The sequence below is a fragment of the Cyprinodon tularosa genome, unplaced genomic scaffold (assembly GCF_016077235.1).
Source record: "Cyprinodon tularosa strain WSP-4 unplaced genomic scaffold, ASM1607723v1 ctg791, whole genome shotgun sequence".
In the NCBI taxonomy this organism is placed as follows: Eukaryota; Metazoa; Chordata; class Actinopteri; order Cyprinodontiformes; family Cyprinodontidae; genus Cyprinodon; species Cyprinodon tularosa.
Window position 1 is genome coordinate 301,639 of NW_024039553.1, and position 25,276 is coordinate 326,914.

General features: G+C 36.6%; 1 protein-coding gene across 2 annotated transcripts; it reads right to left on the bottom strand.

Annotated features, from left to right (window-relative positions):
- Positions 1 to 3,652: 3,652 nt before the first annotated feature.
- On the bottom strand, positions 3,653 to 22,961 carry acp1 (acid phosphatase 1). 2 transcript variants are annotated; one of them, XM_038271145.1, is made up of 6 exons: positions 22,816 to 22,961; positions 17,324 to 17,397; positions 16,490 to 16,603; positions 11,008 to 11,069; positions 10,246 to 10,351; positions 3,653 to 3,964 (listed from the first exon to the last, which is right to left on the bottom strand). In XM_038271145.1, exons 1-6 carry the CDS (start codon positions 22,856 to 22,858, stop codon positions 3,887 to 3,889), a joined length of 477 nt encoding a protein of 158 aa, XP_038127073.1. In that variant the 5' UTR covers positions 22,859 to 22,961; the 3' UTR covers positions 3,653 to 3,886. The 2 variants fall into 2 exon arrangements, with proteins under 2 accessions (XP_038127073.1, XP_038127072.1); XM_038271144.1 differs by lacking the exon at positions 16,490 to 16,603 and adding an exon at positions 16,668 to 16,781.
- Between the last annotated feature and the right edge of the window lie 2,315 nt (positions 22,962 to 25,276).

Here is a 25,276-nt window from a genome sequence, read left to right on the forward strand (position 1 = left end):
GTGCAGACTGCAGCCTACAGCCCTTTGCTATGCAGAGAGGGCGAATGCCTGAAATTCATCCACTGAATCAATTAGTAAAAACTGCAGATTTCACTGCCATTACAGCTAGAAGTCTATGTGGTATGTGTCCACCAGTCTTTATCTAAAGATTGGATTTTTTTGTATGTTTTTCTAAGGAAAAGTTAGACTAGACAGAGAAAGTTAATGAACATCCCTTTGAAATTATTTCTTTAAATTCTCAGTAAGTTAATATGCTTTGAAAATGTCTGCCATTGCGGCTGCAGCTTTATGTTTCGGGTCATTCTCCGGCTGGAACGTGAACTTGCATCTCTTGTCTTTCATAGCAACATAGAGCTTGTTTCAAGTATATCCTGTATCTATCTATCTCTGTGTTGTCCCATTAACTTTGACTTGGTTCTTTGTCCTCACTGGAGGAATGAATCCCACTGGATGATGTTGCCACCTCCGTGTATGACTTTGGCCATCATGTAAGGAAAATGTGGAGTGTTAACTTAATACTTGCATCTAGGCCACAGAGTACAAGGTTGTTCTGTCCTCGACCAGGCTTATAAGAAACTTCAAACAGGACTTCTGGCTTTCTTTATGCCAGAAGTCCTATTTGTGCGCGATAGTTGTCGACAGGCCTCTCCTGATAGGAACGCCAGCGGTCCTGGTTAATTTGCAATGATGCCTAACTCCTCATTTTTATTATACATTTAAAAGAACTCCGTGACATCTCCAAAGCTTTAGATATTCTAAAAAACATCAGAGGCCTCCACACAGCAGTTTTTTTTTTTTTGAAGTAACATTAGAAATCACACATGGTGTATGCCACGAATTTAGGGTCTGGATACAAATAAAGACCACACATTTTTATTTGCAAAATAGTTTGAAACCCATTTATCCTAGTTGTAAGGGGACAAAACACTAGAACACATGACCCTCAATGTTGAAAAAAAGCAAATGTAAAAAAAAAAAAAGATACAAAAACATTTTTTTCTGTGCTAACAAAGCCATGACATGCTGTCAACAGCTGTCAGATGAAAATATTTCAAGCAAAGATATACCCATTGTGAAATTTATTAAAAACACCTAGCACCTGTGGTGGCCTTAGGCTCATCTTACAAAGAGTGGTGTTCATGTTAAAACATTTCCTCTAATAGTTTTTGGATGGCGTTGGCAGTAATTTACAACACCTGGCTGGCTGGTGCACAAAAAGGTTACTTGATTCCTCCTCGAAGTTTCACTCTCCACAGTGTGCCACATTTCCTAAAAAAAAACCTTGAAATTGTTTTAACACAGTATCATACTGATCGAAATGTCAGATAATTGCGCTAATCTATAAATGAATATTAAAAAAATGCGTTTGATTAGACATTTCTTTTTGCCAAGATTAACATGACAGATTCACAGACTTCTCTGAAATTACATTCCTCAACGCATGGAAACCCTCCAGTAAGCAGATGGTTCATCTTTTCTTGAACCCCACCCATGTTTAATGATTTACAGCCGTTTTCCCATCTCCAACTGTGATGAAATCCTAAGTCTACCATAAGAAAGCTAATAAGTCATCTGTGCTGGTAGTGCAAAGATGTGGGATGTCCTGAATAACCAGTGACTGGCACACAGTAGAAAAACTATGTCAGTAAACAACAAAGATGAGAACAAAAACATCTTTACAGTCAAAAACAGGAATATAATAAACATTTGTTTTAATAAGCCTACTTGGATTACAGAAGCATAAGGCAAATCACAAACATATTTAGTGGTGATAGACATGGACAATAAAGCTGACATCCCAGGGCAGCACAGTCTAGGGTACATAGAAAAACAAGCCCACCAGTAAATAGATTTGCTTCTTTGCAAGCATACCCATATTTCAAACACATCTCTTTATAAATCCATATAACACTTATAAATATTCTAGAAAAACTTTCAACAAGGGTTTAGCAATAAGGTTATTGTAACTTTAGACTATTATTCCAGAAGCTTATCTGTAAGGTCACACACTGATGTTGGATGAGTCCTGGTTTACATTTGCCGCTCTTATTTATCCCAGAGGTGTTCTATGATTTTTTTTTGGGACTCTCTGCAAACAAGGTACACTCTTCCACACCAACCTCTTATTCTTGTCTTCATAGACCATCTGATGTACAATGCTGCAGTTATGTTGGAATTAGAATGAGCCATTCCCAAATTGTTCCCAGAAAGAGGGAAGCATAGCATATTTTCACCATGGAGTTGAGTCAAATTCATAAAAAGAAAAACAGCCCCACATTTTCATCTCTACAGCATCAAACTTGAAAATACAATCAGAGAAATGTTGCTCCACTGAAAATCTGCCAAAAAAAATCTTGTCACTTTAGATAAATCTAGTGGCAGGTCCTCTTTAGATGCTATTTTAGAGTTAAATTTAACTCCATATTAAGATGGGAGGTCTGTCAAAACTGCAAAAATTGGCCATGGAGCTCAGGATCCCCTGACCCAGCTTCTTGACCTTGCATTACTTCGTCATCCCCTTCAACTATGATACCACAAACATTTGAATATTGAATACTGTATGTTTGTGTAAAAGTTTCACTATGGGACATATTACATAAGATGCATCCTATTGCAGAAACAAAAATCCTTGTCAGAGTGACCAATCTTTTACAAATGCAATTATAAACAACATTCTTAGTGGATTTTTTTTTTATACTTCACATGGAAATAAAATAAGCATTTGCATTTGTGATTTGAACGGCAAACAGTTCCTTTGGAGAAACAAGGACACCACATTGGTCATTGTGTAATTATTACGGCCCAAGGCCTTTCCTGAGTCCTTAACATCCCTGTGTAGAGCTTCTAATTGGTGCTGAATGGAAGTGGAGGCAGCTGGCCAGACTGACGTCAGATCCATCTTAAGGAGCACCGATCTTCCAAACCAAGCTCCACAGCCCAAGCTCCGCTCCAGCCTAAATCAGGTGATCAACCCCAGCCAGTAGCAGCTCAGCTCAGACCGGACAAGGTTAGAGGAGCTCAGCTCGCTCTTTCTTCCTCTCCCCTCCAGCCATTTATGTTTTTTGTTAAAAAAATCCTATTTTAAGTTATCCTCCATGTGTGGCTTTCCTTTTATTTGTTAAGTTCCAAGAGCCAGGCCATAACATAATACATAATTAACATCCAGTATAATCTACGGTAGGTATGTACCAAAGACTTGGATGCTGAAGAAAACAAGGCATTTGGTTATGAGCTTAAACACATATGTAACCGGAATACTGTTTTTGTATCACTTTATTCCCTTACATATCTGTTTTGACTGAATAGATGGGATTTATATTAGATTAAATGTGGAAAAAAGTCCTGAAATTATTTATTCCTAATGCAATATTTAAACATCTTAAAAATCAGGTATTTTTTATTATGGTAAGTAGACTTTTATTTCTATCAATAGTTTAACTTAAAGTGTGACCATTATCAACCAAACTGTTAGCTGCGTAGACTAAATCAGGACAGAAGTTATTCCTTTATTTAAACATGTTCATAAATGGATCTTTTCAAATAAGATATTTTTTTATCACCAATTCCTTAGCTCTATAGATTTCTTATTAAGGCTTTACATAAATCTAGTTAAGAAATTCACACAGAGAGGAAAGATTTCTGACCAAGTAAAACAGTTTTTGAAGTAAATGATTCTCTTTAATGATCCAGATAAACCTGTAGAAGCAGCAGTGTGTTAATGTCATTGCTAAAACATCTACAATACTGTAGAATAGCGCTGTGGTGGTGTTTCATTGACAGACGCAGAACAGATACATTGACTTGGTTTTCTGACAGTAAAGATGTATCAAGGTAGACCGTGTTCAGCTGTTAAATTTAGTCATAAGTGCTTCATGATGGGATCTTGTTAGGAGTTCTTCTCCAGGAATGCTTTGCAGCAGCGTAGACACTGTTCATACACCTTCTCAAAGTCTTCATCACTTCCCTGAGCGACAAAATAGAAGGAAAAAAAAAAACATTTTCAGTTACATAAGCTTGATAAAATGGTCACTTACATCACTTTAAAGAGGCAATAATTGACCCAACCACACTACTGCAAATATAGGGGAAAACTTTGAATGATGGAAACTATTTACCCAGAAAATTGTTTTCAACTTATTTTAAGTTTCAAACTGAATTAAATCGGATCCTAAGGGGCTTATCTGAGCGGAAAAGCCGCACTAAAATTCTGACACATTCCTATATGTCAAACATTGGCATAACACCAAAGAGACTTGAGTGTTTCTGAAACTCTGAACTGTTCAGTTCATGGAGGTTTTGGCACATGCCTTGGTGGTTTCTGTTTTGTTTTTTCACTCCAGAAAAACAGGAAACTTTTGTTTGAACCCCATCTACTGTGTGTGAATGTAAATACAGACATTACTGTATAATTCTGAAGTAATATCATTGCACCTAGACATTTTCTCATGTTAGAACCAAAAGCTTTAATGTCCTTTACTAGGATTGCAAAGGTAAGAACAACATAAAGAATCACATTAACATTAAGTAAGAAAGAAAATAATAGATGAAACATGTTTTTTTACTGACGAAAGTGTGATCATCATTATAATATACTGCATAATTGAATTTATTATAACCTCAGTTTAAATCCAGCTGTTCCCCAGAAGTCTTAAAGTTTTTTATGTAACAGTTAACAGTATCGTAAACACCAAAGACCACAGCAGATAGATGAGGGGGAACGTTCCTACCACTCTGTGTTAAGGCTATAACCATTGCTGATTTCTTTGCACATATTTAGCATATTAAAACATTGCTGGTTCAAATAATACGACAATTGGAGATTTTAAGAACATGTGTTTTTAATCCATTAATGTTCAGTTCCATATGCAAGGAATATGCTACATTGTTGGGAATTAAAAGGACCTGTTGAATGATCCTCGCAATAAAGAATATTATTCTACACTTAAAGACTTGCAACTGCAAATAAAAATTTTATTCATATGTCGCTTTTCACTGCAGAGCCGCTGAGTTTGTATTCGTCAAATAAAATTAAAATTTAACCAAGATTGTGCTTGTAATGTGGCAAATTGTGGAAAACTTTGAGGATTAATCTGCATTGCAATATTTCTCACAGCTTGGATAATTTATTGGAAAACTACTTTGATGTCAAAATATTTGCACTTTATGATGAATGTTAGAGGAAAATTCAGACCACAAACGTGAACAAGAATTGTTGCTTAATATTGGGTACATTTGTTTTTTGTTTGTTTTTTTTGCTCAAGCAGAACACAGTTCTCAGATAAAGTGAGGGAGTTGGTTAGATGCTTCTTAATAAATCACACTGCTGACAGGCAATCTAGTAATCTGGCAGAACACCATGTTAAATTTAGCAACTCAAAAATCAAGAACGTTATGCTTCAATTTATTGTCATAGAACATGATTAAACTCTTTGAACCTTTAAACAACTCTGTTTAGGCATGAAACAAAATTGCTCAATTAGGATAAAAAGAGCAAAAGACAGAGGATGAAAAGGAAGCATTCTGTTTGGCTCCAAGGTGCATCCCCATCCCTCCAGTAGAGTGAGGAAACACATGTCTGCATTTATTTAGTCACCCATTGTCTCATTTTGTGGTCAAAACAGAGGGTTGATGGCGAGGCTCCACGTTCTAAATGGTGATAAAATATTCAAAGTAAAACCACACTAAATATCAGGAGTTCTGGTAAGCAGACCTAGAAAGCCCCTGATCACTATGCGATGAAGTGAGATGCTCAAACCACACCGAATACAACTGTCAGCCCCTTTATAGTGTTGGGCCATATTTATTTTCCTTCAGCCAAAACCCTAATGAAATTATGTTTTATTTAGGGATGGCGTTCCAAGACAAGTAAAAGGGCAGATGAGAAAAGAAGGAATACACACACAAATCTCCAGAGCCTGCTCTCTCTGAGACCACACAGGAAAAAAATTTAATTCTTAATACTTTCAGAAAAACAAAAGATTTAGCAACCATTAGATATACAGTGAGTCACGAATTTATCCTGATGTTATCACTGCCATTTGTGCTCTCAAACCTTTCACTACTTCTCCTTAGGCACCTCTCCAACTTCTGCCTTTTCTCATTCACAACCCTTAGGAAAGATAAAAAGGAGCCAAGAAACCTTGTCCAAATCATCTGGCTGGGCCTCCCACTGCAGGGAGAGTATGTAAAGAACAAAAGACTTGAGCCAGCAATGGTGCATGAAAAGCCAAACTAATCGGATACATAAGAAAAAAGAAAATGACTTGATGTTGCAGTCCAAGTAATTACGGTTCTGTAAGAAAAGCGAATGAAATGAGCACAGGTCTGGAAAGGTTGTGAGACATGTTTTTTTTTTTTTTTTAACTAGTAATTGATCTGTTTTATCACAACAGTCCGCACTGTTTTGCTTTGGAGCTGATTATTGCATGAAACATGCTTAGAAAAGATCTCATTTCTCCCTCTGGATTGTGAACTCTCTCTATAACCCCATCATGCATCTGAACACATATTAAGTCCACCCAAAGACAAACAGACAAACAAAAGGCTTCAATGTGCATCATTTCCTGCTAGGCCTATTTTTTACAAAGCTAAACCAGTATTCTGAAATGTCAATAAAAGCAATAGTGAAATAGGGGCCATTATTCTTTCAGATATTTCAGTTCAACATTTATAATAAGCTGGAAATTCATTGTTAGATCAAAAACAGAGGTTTAATATAAAGTACGATTTAATCAAGGAGCATCAGACTGATCATCATGCATTTACGAGTATTTTTTATTTAAATGTTTTGCTTGCGGATATATGCATCTTTGAAAATGTATAGAGGTAAAAAAAAAAGGTGGAAATCATCCATTTAAGAGACCTATTTGACTCTAACCTTCATATTTTTTGGATAATGATGTGAGATGCTGCCTCATTGTTTCAAAATGATGTTCTTTCCTCATCATGTAATAAATTGAGTAAAGTTCACCAGTCCCTCCGGTAGCAGAAACACCCTAAAAACCTGCTACTTCAGTGGTGGGGATGGTTTTCTCAGCCTTACGATTTTATGAGTTAAATAATTTATGTGTTGCAGTAATGGCTTATTCCTTTAAAATTAACTTTTAGTAATAAGAGGACATATTGTTTACTGTGGATAACACTATTACCAGCTTCAGAAGGTTTTTTGCTTCTGCTCAGGAGTATATATGTAAATTTCACACAAATATGTCCAAAATAACAGCTGAACATTTTCATGATGAAAATACATTCATGAACAAAGAAATGTCACAATTTAAAACACATGGAAATTAAACTTGAGTATAAATCAAACTTAGAGGTGCAAACTTTTCAGTCTTCCATTAGAAGATACATCTACATTTATGCCTTCATTCAAATACTGCAAACGAAAGATGTTTAGAAAGCAATTACATCAGCTCTATCTAGGCAATTGCAAATTCTTTTAATGAATAAGATTGTTAGTGTATGTGAACTTATGAATCTGAGGAAAGTAAGACAAATCTGTCTCATTATGTTTTTCTTATTATAAATTTCCATACATAAACAATTGGTGGGAATTAACGATCAAATCCTGACCCATGGAGCTTTGCCTCATGTTTTCCCTTCTCTCTATACACCAAATCATTTCAGCCAACTTTTAAATCAAGGCACACAGGGCAATGTATACAATTTGGTTGATAATGTTTTAGTGCCATCTGTTTATCTTTACCTGAGCTTAAACCATGTTTAATCAGAAACAAGAGCGGCTGTGTTCAGTCTAATCTCAACCAATAAAAACTCTGCAGTCGCCCAACCCAACAAATTCCCTTATTTAGAAAGTATTTTTACTTGACTCTAAATCAAAGTGGAAAGTTGGAAACTGTTTGAGTAACAGCAGGGCTTTTTCTCCTAGATTTACATGCAATGCTGTAAAACTAGGTCAAATTCATATAGTTGAACAGCAGGTTTTTTTGTTTTATTAAATTCAATGCAGTTTTTTCACAGTAAATGTATTTCTAAATGTGCCATTGGCAGGAAGTTTTGACCAGGATAGAAACTAAAGTAATTTATAAATGGAAATATGTAAAAACAGATAAGCAAAACATCAAGCAAGACACTGATAGCAGAAACAGCTGATCAGCCGTGCGAGTAAAGTTAGCTACGTCAGAGCTGATTCGGAAAAAGTATCTTCATCTCTTGTGTCAACTTAAGTGAGAGTAAAAAATTTTGAGAATGAAATTTTTTATTTGATAAAGACTTTCTAATACAGTTATTCAAAATGTGCAATAGAAAAATGGAAACATATCTAGTGAATCAGTCTAGAAAGGAGCTGGTAAAGCCAGTTTCAAAGGCAGGCCTAGGCCTGGACTATCAGAAAAAATCAGGTAATTGTGTGGATAGTATAATTATTCTTAACTCAAACTGGGTAAAATCATATAAAAAGGACTATAAAACAGGAGTTAAAAAGTAACTAAGTTTAATCGAGTTCTGGTCGTTAAAGGACAGAAAGATTGCTTGGAGTCGGCACTAGGGGTGTACATAATAATTGTTTTGTATCGATGCATCGATCCAACAGCCGACGATCCGATGCATCGACATGTCCGCAAGAGAATCGATTCATGTTTTTTTCCCTCCGGTCTATTTTTATCCATTTGCTCCTGGACGTAATTCTCCCTCCCGTGCTGCGGTGGCGCTAAACCTATTTTGCCCTCCTACCTCGCTTCCTGCTTATACTCTTACAGCAGTGTGTTACAGTAAACTTGACAAAGACATTTTTGATTTATTCTCAATATTGAAGCGTGGTCTGCGCTATACACTGTGGGTCTAGATACGGCCGAGACGAAGAGGAAGTGGGGGCGAGTTTAGTCCGACGACGGAGGGACATGAGGGCCAAAAAGAGCGGGGATCCAGGTGGAAAAAGGGTCCCAGCGTTCTCACGCACCTCGCTCTTCTAGCGGTCAAACTTCATGAGTTGTTTTCCACAATTTCGGTCATAAAAACAAAACATGCCCGCCTCCTGTCTGCGGCACTGTCTGCTGTCAGCTACAATTTGAAAGAGGTGCAGCAGAGCGTCTGCAGAGGGGGCGGGGACGTCTGGAGCAGAGGTATTGCATTGCACTCATTGCACTGATTTTGTGCAGTATTTTTTGATGCAAGGCCTTTCAGAATCTATAACGCAGGGACATTATTATTTTTCAGTGAATGAGTTTTTAATAGGAATTGGTGGAGCTACTTTTGTTATTTGCTGTTGTTTCTAAAGAAAAAACACTGCATAACAATATTAAAGCTTTCATTGATTTCTCTTCCTAGGGTCTGCTTTACTGCCACCACTTTTAAGCTAGCACTTGTAATGAAAATTACTGATAGACTTCCACTTTGGCGTAAGTCTTCCAAACAGTGCAAATCCTTACTGACTCGCACTTTTCGGAAGGAGCCTGAGCCATACCAGATTAACTTATGCCCCGTCAGTCTGGCTTGACGGGCTATAAATGTCTATATGATCACACATACAAATGTTCTGGTATTCACATTGTTTTATGAGTTCAATATTTGTTTCCTGTGTCATTTTACATTCTTCTTTTCTTTCTGTTTTCTATGTATGAATTACCTGGGTTGTTACTCACATCTGGTGAAAAGAAAAATCTAATTTTCTCTTTATACATGGATGTCACAAAATATGTAGTTATATGAAATATGTAAATATGTAAGAAGCATCAATGTTTGCTGACACCAAACACCCGTGCTCTATGGGTGGAAATGTTGTTTTTTTACACTCGCTTCATAAAGAATGTGAAGTTTCCCAACAGCTTGGGGCCCTTACTAGGTTTTGTTATAATACCATAATGCGTAAGACAGTATGAGTGGTCAGTTTAGGATGTGCTTTCAACGCAGAGCTATCCTATCGTAACATGAGCAGAATTATCTCACTGAAATATGAGTTTCTCAGTTTCTTCGCTTGGTTGAGTTCTAACTGGTATGAATCCATGGAGTGACTGATGACTGTTTCAGATTGTATGATAATAAGGAAGAAGCAACACACCAGTGTTTTCTTAGCCCTTGAAGTGTTGAATTACTTTTCAGCACAACAATACAAAGTGATGAAAAACTCTCAGACTCACATTAAGACGGCTTCATCTATAGGAGGGAGTTTTACATCAACAACTGATTCTGAGGTCCTGTGCGTGCATGGCACCCATTCTCAAGACTTTGCATGACTTTTTTCAAGTGTTTTTTTTTTTATTTTCAATTTGACGTAGGAATACTTACATAATATGGGTCTTTAATGATCAGCTGGTTCTGAGGATCATATGACCCGAGAAGCTCGATCTTTGCTCTGCAGTTTTTCACTGAATTGGCCTTTCTTTTCAAGTCGCTGGAAAGTTAAACAAAAATTGTTACTCATTCATAGCAAGAATCAACAATACTAAAAATGTTCAACTCAAACTTGCTAATAATACTCATCTATGTGATTAATCCTACCTGAAAAGCATATCAAATAAATAATACAAGAGAATGTACATATAAAGTAAAATTTAGCCCTAAAAAGGAGGTTAAAAAGTTAGTCAACTCTTTCTCAAGCAATAAAAATATGTGGGAGGAAAAACGAAGGGAAAAAAACACCTAAAGGGCAAAGACAAGGCATCCAAAGAACTCAGTAAGCTGCTTACGGATCAGATCTGCCATAGGCATGTGATCTCAAAATGATCCCTAAACGTTCAAAGTAACAAAAAAATATCCCTCCTCATGACCTTTGGAAAGAGATTAAGAAAGGCCGCTGCTCATTAAAGAGTGGCATTCAGCAAAGAGTTAGTTATAGCTCAATGTTACCACAGTTTTGTTTGAATGTGATCAAACAGCATGGATCACAACCATAGCTCAAGCATATTAAGAGTAAATGTTTTCTGATCCCAACAGCCAGATGAGACACATTAAAAATGACCCTGGTGTTTTTAATGCCTGCATTTCGTCAAACTGCAATCCGCGCTGGAAAGGGAAAATAAACAACGCTGTGAGCTGGAATAACTGTACCTCAGGTTGCTCTCATCCATGCAGAGGATATATTCGAAGCTCATGAAGTCATCTTTGGTCACCTGGAAGTGGAATAGAAACACAGAGAAAGGCTAATATTAGTTTTGGCTCTTGTGGAAACCTGTTACAGACAGCAAAGACTCCCACTGGTCCTTCCAGAGAGAGGAGGAATCCTCAGCAGTAAATATCAATCATTATCATACTAAACTTCCCACTTTAATCCATACTTTAAAATTAGATTTGTCATAAAAATAGCAGTTTAACAGCAGAAAGTAACTGAATCTAGAGTTAAACAGGAAAAACTTAAAGGTAAACAAATCATGACAGTGCTAAGGTAGACAGTTAGGCGCTTCCACTCCTCTGCAAGATAAACTCTCCTCTTTTTGGACTCTCAATTCTTCTGAATAAATCGCATCAACGTCTTATTATTGTTGGCTATGCTTTCATAATTTTTTAATCAAGAAACTTGGCTGAATAATAAGAAACAGATTCTAAAAAACATGCATATATTGTGCTGTGAACAAGTATTTCCCTCAATTAAGATTTTCTTTCCGATTTTGCTCCAACAAGCTAAAAAAAATTCTTTTTCGTTACCCCTTTTTCTGTTTTTTAGTTTGAAGTTACTCTTCATCAGTCCCTTTCTGAGAGCTTGCCTACTTCGTATTGTTGGGTTTGACTTCTGACATGAGGGAGGTTAATTATTTATTCACAAAGGGTCAATTTGAATTGTTTGATTTATCTTAAAGGTATATAAAAATCAGTTTGACGATCTAACAAATAAAAACGGGAGAAAAAAGAGGTAAATAGTTCTCAAAGCACAACATGGATTTCAAGTGATTGATCTTTTAAGACATTTTAATGGCACAGAAAAAAAAAACATGTTTGAAAAGCAAAAGGAAAACAGGAGAAAAAATCTCTGCAGACAGATACTATCATTTATGTAACAAGTGAGTTCATATTCTCTCCCCTTATTCACACAATGTGGTATTAGAAACAAAGAGCTCAACACGCACAGACTAACCATTACAGTTTAAATGAAAGGTGCTTAACTTCCATAAAAAATAAAAAAAATTCTTTACAAGCCTGATAGGGATTCTGGATTGATTTAATGGAAAAAACATAGCTTAGAATGAGAAGGGAGGGTCCTATCGAAAATAAGGAGTGAGTGGAGCGATAAACAATGTTTAAACTCAGATAAAAAAAACAAAAAAAAAAACTTAGGGTAAAGTCTTAGACAAGCTATGTGGAGATATGTGGCGATGGGACGGTGCTGTTCGTAAAAATAACCTGCTTTTTAAAAGAAATAAATTTAAAGTTATTAGAAAAGTACAAGTTCGTGAAACATTTCTTGTTTCAGGATGGTTCCAGAGTCAACGTCATAATTTATTACTCCTCAAGTTAATGGAACCTTTTTTTAAATCCTATAATAAAAAATAATGTGTGCTCTTCTCAGGCAAAACAATAAACACAATGCTCTTTAATATCTAATAAAATTAGCCTTTATAAGAGTTACACATCTGATTCACCAGAGTGGTCCTCCCTTTAAAAAAAAAAAAAAACACCATTGATCCATCTATCCAGAGGTCTTTCCATTGTGCAAGAAAAGTCTTAATCCACAATAGCTCAGTTTTGCCTTCAAAGATTTAACCCCATTAGTTTAATATTTCTGAACTATTGCTGAGGATATAAAAACTATTATAATTGCCATGAATCCAACCCTGAACATTTGGAAAAAAATCTGCTCCCTCTGTCAAAATGTGGACTTAGGACCTCAACATTAGGCAACAAAATATATAATAAAATAAATAAAACCTTTCACATCTCATGGTTGCAACAGCAAAATAGGGCCTAAGAAGCATTTCAGGATACCAAGAGGTATCTCAGTAGCTGGTCTCACTGGAATGGAGGGTAATAACTTTACTCTATCGCTCTATCCTTTTCTCATTGATAATGTATTTACAATGGGTTGGATCATAACATTTATTGGAGATTTGTTCAAATCCTTAGGAAAAAATAACCATTTAATCCAGTTAAATGTTTTTTAAACTACATTGAAGGGGGAGTTTTGGCCTAGTGGGTTAGAGCAGTGCGCTTGTTCTCTGAGAAGGTTGCAAGTATCCGGTTTGATCCCGACAGCCTGAACTCTGGGTTCAAAACCCTTAACCCCTGATTGCTCCCCAGGCACCACACAATGGCAGCACACTGCTTGGATGGGTCAAAATGCAGAGTGCGAATTTCCCAATGGGATAATAAAGGGATTTACATTCTTTTCTTTACATAAATTGGCTAATCTACAAGTTTGGAGCACACAAAGAGACAAATTGTTGAACATTCCCATTTGCAAGTTATCCAGAGTCATTGGTTAGATTTGGGACTGAGATGGAATAAATGGAGAAGACAAAAATCAAAGAAAGTTGATTGTATTTTGTTCTACTATGCATTTCTATCTACTGCCCTTGCAATCCTTCCAAATATAGGTGGCTGTAGAGTTGTATAATAAAATAACTCGCACCTGTGATGTCCTAGTTAGACCCATTTTTTCGTAGGACATCAAGGTTCAAGTACAGAGCATTCTGTAATAACACATCATTAATGCCCCACACTGCTTAAATAGTTTTAGTGGCCATGATTCTAAAAATATTCAAAGAAATCTAAGTATTGTACAATACAGCAAAGAATGTGGAAAATGTGTATTATAGTTTATTTTTGTCATCAAATAATAAGCCACAGTAGTGTTATTAAGATTCTTCCCTGATATTATGCAGACGTGTTTGGTAAGTGCTGAGAACTGGAGCAAATAAATAAACAAATAAATGAGCCTCTGCCTGTGGCAGATCTAAAACATCCTGCAAACTATTATACAATAAGTTAATTTTCAAAGTTTATGTTTTAATACTACATTAAAGCCATTTTGACCAGAGGTAACAAAACATTTTATTCGCTAAAAAAAATATTTTTAATTACCGTATTAATCTTCCCTTTCCGCCATTGCATAGTACTAACTCTTAGTAATCAGTAGTATGAAGAAAAAGAGCAATATCTGATCAAAAAACATATTCGATAATGGCAGCAGGAAGACATGTTTGTGCAAAACAAAAAAAAAGAGACTTTAGAGATGATAGGCTAAATGAATGTGATTACATGGGGATTGCGGTATTTTGGCTGAAGATGATCATTCCTAAAATGTTGACACAATGATAACATATCACTGAGGATAGAATCACAAATTTAGCTCTCCTAAATCCTACGTCTTGCTGGCAGTTCCTCGATACGAGAAAAACTTTCCACATTACTTGCTAAAGATATCATCTGAGAATGCTTGTTTTACTAAACAAACACTCTCGTGTATTTAGGGATGCAATGGTCTCCAGGCGTAATCCCAACTGGGCAATTTGCTTAGAGACAAGCTGTACCAGAAGTTCAGCAAAGCGGGATGGTGGGAGCAAAAGTGAAATGAAGAAAAAAAAAGACTGATAAAGGAAAACGCAAAAGCTTGTCAGAGCACATTGTGTGGATTTGGTTGAGTTTAAGCCAGAGGTCTAGCTTTCTGATTTAAGGAGATTACATGTTAGCCTGACAGAATGGGTTTATTGTGAGACAACGCGAGGAGACAGCAGATCTTAGAAAAAAGGGTGAGACACCTAAGATGTCTCACGACGGAGGAGGGGAAAAAAGGTGTTAGAAGGTGATGGGGGACTAGGAGCCACGCTCAGGATGAGACAGCGTCACAAACAGCTTTAAGTCCCAAGATAAGCAAATATCTCAGAGTGATTTCTGGCACTACAACTAGGATCATTTAAAACTGAATTTTAGTCGTACAGGAGACGGGCCGATTTGAGTTGTAACTTTAACACTAAAAATGGGTACATATCAAAAAACAGAACAGGATTCTTTGTTCTGGAGTCAAATATTTTCAGAATAAATAAAAATGAACTAAAATCCAAAAAATAGGGCTTCAGCATATCGGATTTCTTTTCCGCCACTATAAGAATTAAAATAATGAAACTTTTATTTTTTTTAAAATGCAGTAAAAACCCTTAAGGTATTATTCTTGTTTTTTTTTGCAATATTGTCACACTTCGAAACTAATTTTACTATTACACACACCTGTTGGCCAAATGTTTCATAAATTAAATTACATTAGTGATTTTTCTTTTTTTTTTATAAACTCAGTTTATTTGGAAAAGTAATGCCCATCTAACGCTAATCATAAAAACAACTGCCCAACATATTGGTTAACAAGTAATGATTATTTTAAGTTCTGCCACAGTGAAGATTTTACAATAAGAAACGGTCTGTTTAAGGTTACAGCAAAAGATGCCAATTGGATCCGAGATGGGACCTTTTTTTTTTTTTAGGCCACCCAAAAAAATAAATTTTTTTTTTTTCGATAAATTTTTTTTAACCATTCAGATTCAGGCTTGCTGGTGTGTTTTGGATCATTGTCCTGCTGCATACCAACGGAGATTAAGGTCACAAATTCACCAGGATTTTCTGCTAGAGAGCAGAATCCATGGTTCCATCAACTGTGACAAGTCATCCGGGTCATGAAGCAGCAGAGCAGCCCCAAACCATCACTCCTCCACCACATTTGGCTATTGCTATGATTTTCTTTTTTTTTTTTTTATAAACTCTGTTAGTGTTATATTAGATAGACAATAAGATTAAAGATCTTTATAAAAGGTTTAGCATTAAACATCGGGATATGTTCCCAAAACTCTTTAGGCCCTATGTGCCATTTCCCCTCACTTTCTTTCCTACAGCAGGTTTAACTTGGGCATATGAGGCCTATAGTGTTTTAGATGTTCAGGGTTCTTTCTGACCTCATGGATGAGTAGCTGATGCAATCTTGGACTAATTTTTGTCAGCAAAGTATTGAAGTTTGAATGTTTTAAGCTTTCATCCAGCTAGAAATAGTTCTTACAGATGTTCACTGGACTCTCAAAGCCATAGTAAGACCTTTGGAACAGTTTCTCCACTGATATTCCTTGTTTCTTTTCTTTTGATTAGTATGTTGTGCTTTTTTTTTTTATATATATATATTTTAGCATAACATATATGCTGTAAGACAGCAAAACTTGGCTGATCAAATCTCTATAATGCAGGCAGTGTTTTTGTTTCCCCTATTTATATTTCTCTTTTTTTCTATCTATACTGGTTCTCTCTCTCTGATATTTAATTCTAAGGAAGAAAAGAGCTAAAAGAGAGGCAATGCATGAGGAAAATTATATTTTTTCCCAGCACTGTACATATTCCATAGTTTTTCTGCATTAACAAAAACAAAAAGAACGAATAAATAAATAATTTTTAAGAAGACAAAAATCAGTAAACTTTTATCAAACACCTGTATTTCTATTGACACATTCTCAGACAGCTCTGGATCCAAAATGACCTCTAATAGTCAAATGATGCACTATCAGCAGAAGATTATTACAAAATCTCACTGATGAGGTAAGGGTAGCCATGGATCGTCGAGGTGTACCTGTCGAGCCTTATGGCTTGTCTCAATGCCATACTTCCTGAGACAAGCCAGACCGCGGTTATCCGGTAAGCTGCCTGTATTCCAGTCAGATGTGGCGCCACTGTCTATGACCCACTGCAAGAACAGAGCACAGAAAGGGGCCGCTAGCTACTGCTACGTGTAAAGAGCGTGGTCGTACCTGCTTGGCCACGTGCCTCATGGGCACGCCGTGCCTCTTCATGCAGGCTTGACCGCGGTGGTCTGGAGGGTTCCCTATCTCATAGGTAGAGGTGGCAGCACTGTCTATCCTCCACTAGGAATAGCAGGGCATGAAAAACAACAACATATCAGAAGTGTCATACTGCTAAACAAAAAGTGGTCAAGTATTTAAAGTGTTTTAAATAGTATAGGGATTACAGATAATCATCTTAATTTGTAGCCTTAAACTTATTCAATTTAAATTATATAAATCCCAAACCTTTTAATTGCTAATACCAGAATTGTCAGATCATCTGCTGTGTGATCAAATAAAAAATATAATTATACACAATACAGTGTTTACCAAAGGACTTATATCAGTTATTTTTTTATTAACTTCCAGACCAGGCAGCCTTTCTGTAAATGTTTTAAATTAGACTAGAGCCGCTTAAAGCTTTCTTTCTTTCTTTTTTTTAGCAAAATAAAAGTAACTTGCCAACAGTTAGAGATTCTTCAAAATATAAAAAAGCTACATATGGTTTGAATATAGCAATTATAGCCTTCATAAAAAAAGAAACAGAATTTAAAACAATATATTCTTAGTAGTTTGCTAAGATGTATATTCTGTAATGTTTCAGTGAATACAGATCATTTTACCTGATCAACCACTCCAGTATCAGTTGCCATCTTCCTAAACACGGCTTCAGCAATGGGTGACCTGCAAATGTTCCCTGTTGAAAACCACAACACATATTATTGGGATGATTAAAAACAAATAAACTGTTTGAAAAGTATAATGCCAGTATCCCTTGTTGATTAAACCGTTATTGGATCGACGCTTTGATAAAGCAAACAAAATAGAACAACAAAAATCGTATGCGAGATCCAGATGAATTAAATCCATACACTAAATGAGTTACAAGTTAAATTCTTCCAAAGCACGGAAACAGATGGCATAAGATTTTAAAACTATACATATTTTGCTGCCCTCTTCTACAATTACAGGTGCTGGTCATAAAATTAGAATATCATGAAAAAGTAGATTGATTTCAGTAATTCCATTTAAAAAGTGAAACTTGTATATTATATTCATACATTACATACAAACTCATATATTTCAGATGTTTATTTTGTTTAATTTTGATGATTACAAATGACAACAAATGAAAATCTCAAATTCATCATATCAGAAAATTAGAATATTACTGAAGACCAATAAAAACAAAGGATTTATAGAAATGTTGGCCAACTGAAAAGTATGAACATGAAAAGTATGAGCATGTACAGCACTCAGTATTTAGTTGGGCCTCCTTTGGCCTGTATTACTGCAGCAATGCGGCGTGGCATGGAGTCGATCAGTCTGTGGCACTGCTCAGGTGTTATGATAGCCCAGGTTGCTCTAATAGTGGCTTTTAGCTCTTCTGAATTGTTGGGTCTGGTGTATTGCATCTTCTTCTTCACAATACCCCATAGATTTTCTATGGGGTTAAGGTCAGGAGAGTTTGCTGGCCAATTAAGAACAGGGATACCATGGTCCTTCAACCAGGTACTGGTAGCTTTGGCACTGTGTGCAGGTGCCAAGTCCTGTTGGAAAATGAAATCTGCATCTCCAAAAAGTTGGTCAGCTGCAGGAAGCATGAAGTGCTCTAAAACTTCCTGGTATGTGGCTGCGTTGACCCTGGACCTCAGAAAACACAATGGACCAACACCAGCAGATGACATGGCACCCCAAACCATCACTGACTGTGGAAACTTTACACTGGACTTCAAGCAACGTGGATGAAGTGCCTCTCTTCTTTTCCTCCAGACTCTGGGACCTTGATTTCCAAAGGAAATGCAAAATTTACTTTCATCAGAGAACATGACTTTGGACCACTCACCAGCAGTCCAGTCCTGTTTCTCTTTAGCCCAGGCAAGACGCTTCTGACGCTGTCTGTGGTTCAAGAGTGGCTTGACACAAGGAATGCGACAGCAGAAACCCATGTCTTTCATACGTCTGTGTGTGGTGGTTCTTGAAGCACTCACTCCAGCTGCAGTCCACTCTTTGTGAATCTCCCCCACATTTTTGAATGGGTTTTGTTTCACATTCCTCTCCAGGGTGCGGTTATCTCTCTTGCTTGTACACTTTTTTCGACCACATCTTTTCCTTCCCTTCGCCTCTCTATTAATGTGCTTGGACACTGAGCTCTGTGAACAGCCAGCCTCTTTAGCGATGACCTTTTGTGTCTTGCCCTCCTTGTGCAAGGTGTCGATGGTCGTCTTTTGGACAACTGTCAAGTCAGCAGTCTTCCCCATGATTGTGTAGCCTATAGAACTAGACTGAAAGACCATTTAAAGGCTTTTGCAGGTGGTTTGAGTTAATTAGCTGATTAGAGTGTGGCACCAGGGGCCATCAATTTTGAACCTTTTCACAATATTCTAATTTTCTGATATGATGAATTTGAGATTTTCATTTGTTGTCATTTGTAATCATCAAAATTAAACAAAATAAACATCTGAAATATATGAGTTTGTATGTAATGTATGAATATAATATACAAGTTTCACTTTTTAAATGGAATTACTGAAATCAATCTACTTTTTCATGATATTCTAATTTTATGACCAGCACCTGTACGTCTCCAATTGGACAATCCCAGGATGATCTCCAAATCCTACCATGACCACAACCATTTATCGGGCAGGCTTTTAGTGTTCAGGCGTACATTGTGTATGGTCTTTATTTAAAAAATTACAAATTGTACACCCTATTTTTGGAATGTACAGCTTTGGTACACCCTACTTACCCCCCCAGACACTTCGCTTAAATGTTCAAAAATACACAAGCAGCAGATGCTGGAGATGGAAAAATGTAATTTTTGTTGCTTGACGTGCCACATCAACCAATCCGAGAAGCTGATCTGCGAGCTGGCAGGGAGACGGACGGCGCTCCTGATGCAGATCACTATGATCACTCCACTGAAACTGTTTATTAATGCCTAGATTAACTTAAAATGTTGAAAATGTGTTCGCTTTTATTATTTTGGAACCTGCAGTTTTTACCATGTACCTGAAAAATGCTAACGTCACCTTCCAACCGCCACAAATCAGTAGGGGAAAATCCTAAAAAGGCGACAGGGCCTGAGGCAGCTGCTGCTGGGGGATTCCCAGTGACAGTGCACCGCCGGTATGTAGGGGTGTAAATAACAATCGTTTTGTATCGATGCAACGATCCAACAGCCGACGATCCGATGCATCGACATGTCCGCAAGAGAATCGATTCATGTTTTTTTCCCTCCGGTCTATTTTTATCCATTTGCTCCTGGGCGTAATTCTCCCTCCCATGCTGCGGTGGCGCTAAACCTATTTTGCCCTCCAACCTCACTTCCTGGTTATACTCTTACAGCAGTGTGTTGCAGTGAGCTTGACACAGACATTTTTAAATTATGCTCAGTATTGAAGCGTGGTCTGTGCTACACTCTGTGGGTCTAGATACGGCCCAGACGAAGAGGAAGTGGGGGCGAGTTTAGTCCGAAGACGGAGGGACATGAGGGCCAAAAAGGGCGGAGATCCAGGTAGAAAAAGGGTCCCTGCGCTCTTCTAGCAGGTCAAACTTCACAAAACAAGCCGGCCTCCTGTCTGCGGCCAGCTACAATTTGGGAGAAGAGCAACGGAGCGTCTGTGGAGGGGGCGGGGACGTCTGGAGTCGAGGTATTGCATTGCACTCTTTGCACTGATCTTGTGCAGTATTTTTGCAGTATTTTTTGATGCAACTTTTCTACTTCTGTTATTTGCTGTTGTTTCTAAAAAAAAAAAAAAAAGCATAACGATATTACAACTTTCATTGATTTATTTTAAACTTGAAACTGTGTTTAGCCTGTAAGGTGTAAAAAAATAAAAAAATAAAAAAATTTACCGATTAATCGTATCGTGGTGTATTCTTGAGTATCGAATATAATCGAATCGTTAGGTCAGGAAATCGATACTGAATCAAATCGCCATGATGGATGTGATTTACACCCCAACCGGTATGCTGGGGTCTGCACGCCTCTGACAGGGAAATAATATATTGGGGCAGGATTGTATTCTTGATGAACTGACTGCACAGAATATGTTTTGAGGTGGACTTTCACACATAAAAATATATTAAAACTTCTTTTTACCCACTGATCACAGCAAATATAGAAAAACCGCTCTCTGGCATTGAACACAAGAGGAGCAGAATCATCTGTTCAGTTTACTGGATGTGCTTCGAAGCATCAAAGATGTTCTTGAGGTGTGTCTGACCTTAATGTGCACATGCATCAAAAATGAAACAGCAGGCGCTTTTTTGATGCTTAAATCGCATGGGGTGTAAACATAGCATTACACTTTCTGATTGTTTGAATAAACCTATGAAATTTAATATTGTACCTGAAAATGATCTCATGCCTTCCTTATGAAATTTCCACCTCTGGTCAAGCACACATACTTCTCATAATCAGGAAAAAAGTAGTGTCATAACAAAGACAAAAAATGTTTGCTGTATTACACCTCAAAACACAGGAAATAGAGTTTCAGAGTGTATAAATGTGAAAAATTTCTGGCGGAGGATACCCCTAGACCCCCCTACGCTGGGCAAAGCCTAATGATGTGATAAAGCCAAGTTGTATACCCCAGTGGCGGCTGGCCAATAGAGGACACTAGGGCGCCGCCCCACCCACCGAATGACCTTCATAAAGACTTTTAAAAAAAGAAAAAAAAACAATTCATCGGTTTACACTCATTTTGAACAAACTAGGACTCCCGTTTATTGTAACACATTAGGGAATTTCAGGTGCATCAGCAGCACATTAATCCCTATGTTTAAGCCAGAATTATTTGACATTTAAATATGATTTCCCTACGACTTTAGGCTTGTTTTACGTTCAACTTTCAAGGAAATATGATCATATGTAATCCAATTAAACTTGTTAGGTTTAGATAGAAGTGAAATTATTCGATCCGACTAGAGTAGAGCACTCCAGTTACTTTTAACACATACAAGGGGTGTTCAATAAGTAATACCCCTGACCCACTTCCAGATGTTTGATCGACCTGAAATTATTTAAATCTCTATAGGTTAAATAGCAAATTACAACTCTGAACTCATTGTGGTTTCTGATTTACAGGTGTTCAAACTGAGTCTAGTTTGTGTTTTTGCATTTGAAAGGACGCACACAACAGGAGACCTTTGATGAAATGAAAGTAACTTATAGTGATAATGTCCCATAATATAACCTTGTAAAACATTTTGCAAGGTCATATAATGGGCATCATCACCATGAGTTACTTTAATTTTATCAAAAGTCTCCCGTGGTGTGAGTCCTTTCAGATAGAAAAACCGGATCACTGCTCGACACTCAACAGGCTCCATTTCAGACTTTACTCAGTTCAAACCCCTTTAAGTCAGAAACCACACATAGTTCAGAGCTGTAATTTGCTACTTAATCTATAGAGAGTTAAATAACCTCACATGCTAAATTTCAGCTGGATCAAACATCTGGAAGTGAGTCAGGGGCATTACTTTTTGAACGACTTTTGTACATTGTTTTTTTTATATATATATAAATCTAAAAGATGGCATAAAATCCCAGGTGAAAAAATAATCTATATGTAATAAATGTCAAAGGTTATCTACAATCTACAGTAAAACAAATAAATATGGCATAATTGCATTATAGAGATTTAGACCTGATGTGGTAGACCATTAACGAGGGAGGCACTCTAGATCTGCATTTCTAGTTCCTGGGCGTTGAGTACAACCATGCAAAGAGGCGGGGCTTCCAATAACTGGATCACAGCCACTATTGATCCACCTGTTCTTGTCAAACTAGCCCAAATTTGTCCGAAACTGCACTGTATGCGAGAAAATTTCCCCACATGCGAGTTACTTTTCTTTCCGATACATCGGACAAATCTATGCTCGAAAACGTGAAAAAATGTTTTTAATGTGAGTTAAAGTCCTGATTTTGTTGGCGTATGGCCCTGAAGTTTTAGCACCTGAGAGGCAAGCTAGCTAAAAAATACGATGAAACCTGAATAAAGAAAATAACAAGGGGATAACTGAGAGTAAAAAATGTGTACTTATTCTACACGTGGTGTTTAATTAAAAAACAGTTGCTGAAGGTATGGTAAAAGCCGTCTCTTACCCAGACAAACGAAGAGAACTGATTTGTTGCCGGTGGCCGCCATGATTCTGTTGGTGCTCCTGAATTACGTCACTGTAGGCGACCAACTCCCGCCTGAACAAAATTGTGCTCCAGCGCTATCCATTCTCGGGTAAAAGAAAAAAAAAATCGGACAATTAGTTAAATTTTTTAAATTATTATTACCGTAGTAAAAATAGTATAGTATAGTATATTTCATTATACATATGTACTGGACGTATAAATATCAAACAAAGCCTAGTGTGACTTTCAAAAGTATTCATACAATCAACAATATTTAAATCATTTAATTGGTAGTGTATTGAGAGATCAATATAAAGCAGCATAATGCCATTAGTTATATGTAAAAGGATACATGTGGCTGAACACATTTAAAACATAAATTATAATAATAATAATCTGAAAAGAGGGATGTGTAAATTAATTCTGCCCCAAATCTGTATTTGGGGCTGAATTATATTATCTAGTATCAGCATCAATACCATTGTTCTTCCAACCCTTTAAAGGTTTGTAAGAGAGTGAAAGAGTAAAAATAGCATCATGAAGGAACACATCAAACAGGAGATCATTTAAGAATTTAAAGAATGCAAAAAAGTTAAACCTACCAAGAGAGAGAGGTTTATCTGAAAATCTGATAACATTATTCAGATTTCTGCAGAAATTTGAAATTGTTGCACGAGTGACAATAAGAAAGTCATTATTGAATAACATTGTGGTAGCTGAGGGGTGCAAAAGTATTGCAAATGCAGAATGACCTACCACACAAAAAAATTAGACCAACTCACAAACAACAAATGCTAATATCGCAGAAATTAGCCGTAGAAAAGGGCTGCAAACATCAATGCAGTGCAAACGTGATAATGCTAACACATAAAGAATAAATATCAGGTTGTAAAAAAAAAACTACAGTTTCAAAAAGAGGAATACTACAAAACTACACCTGACCACTATGTAGAATCCACCATCGACTCATATAGAACTGGACCATAGAAATTAATGCTTATTAGTAGCCTGCTTTTTCATTGCTGTTCATAAACCTCAGCCTGTTGAGAACCCAGAGGAGGGGCTTTTCAATGCCCAAGTAGCATTTCCATACACATTGGGTAATTTCACTTTCCCTGGGCTCCTGTTCTACTATAAACCTAGTAATTTCTATATTTCCTGGGGCTTTGTTGAAGGGGCTTGTTTCTGTAAAGCAACATATCCTCCAGCGCTTTGCTCCACTGGCTAAGTCAGTAACTGGTGTAGGGGATTGTAAAAGCATTTATATACCTTTAATATTTCCACAAACTTAAGTTTCAAGATACTTTTTAAAATCTGCATCAGAGCAGCAGAGCTCTGTACTGTTAGACCTCTCTGGTAGCTTGCTTAGCTAGATTAGTTGGGAATTGGAAATTAAGGATAGAACCAGTGTAGTATTTAAATTACAGCTACGCTGAAGGTGTATTGCAGTTTTTCTCATACTGAATTAAATCAGCGTCACAACCCTATTTTGTGTGTATATTAGCCAAGTGAAATCCTAAAAATTCCTGGAATGTGAAAATATATGAAAAACTCCTAAGCAGTTAGTTAGAAAAGTGTTTTGTATTTTTTTATGTAATTTTAATGTTAGACAGAGTGGAAAGACTTGAATTCAAAATACATTCTATTTAATTTTTTGATGAGAGTCCATGTTTTAAGGCAACCTCTCAAACAAAAGGGGGTATTGCTCAAACATTTTTGTAGTCAGTTTCTGAAAAGCTGTAGATGCTGTTTAGATCCCAGCTATGCATAATACTTCTCCTCCCTTAATTTCAAGGAAAAAATGCTTTATCCTCATTAGCATGTGATTTTAGGCTAGACTGAAGTGGTAATGCTTAGCTCTTTACAACAGCTTAAAGTGTCAATGTTGCTAAGCTTTTCATGAATGAAAGTTATTATGAGTTATGACTTACTGACATGCCCTTTTAAAGTCTACTAATGAATAGACAGTGTTTTATAATTATATTATAAATATTAATTGCATAGATATTCAAGACTCCTATTGATGTTCAGTACTTTATTAATCAGTTTTGTCAATTTGAAAATATCTGTAAAGATTAGAGCTGGTGCAAAATCTGTTTTACTGGAAAAAGTTACTGAAATCTGCATTTAAAGTAATTTTTTTTCATTAAAGAATATATTCATACCTATTTTTACACATACAACTTACACAATTACACATCACAATTACAAAATTTTTATTGCTAGTAGTTCCTAGGATAGGAGATTTCTATATTCTTTTCCCAGATCTTTTTTAAAACACCAGCCAGGAAAATATCAATTTGTAGTAATTTTTTAAGTTCTTGAAATCTGTATAGCAGCTGTCAATACTTTTAAATTCAAGGGTTGGGAATTTTGTATCCACCCCAATCACCCCGTTGTGTTTCGTGTTTGCTTCTTTCATGTCCTGGAGTGAGAACAC

Bases quoted from the DNA above. Each gene is read 5' to 3' on its own strand.
- acp1 (XM_038271145.1), bottom strand. From the start codon at position 22,858: ATGGCGGCCACCGGCAACAAATCAGTTCTCTTCGTTTGTCTGG. The intron at 16,604-17,323 runs GTAAAATGATCT...CTGTTCTTGCAG, and splicing joins ATACTGGAGTGGTTGATCAG to TGGGTCATAGACAGTGGCGC. The intron at 3,965-10,245 runs GTAAGTATTCCT...TTTGTCGCTCAG, and splicing joins TCATTAAAGACCCATATTAT to GGAAGTGATGAAGACTTTGA.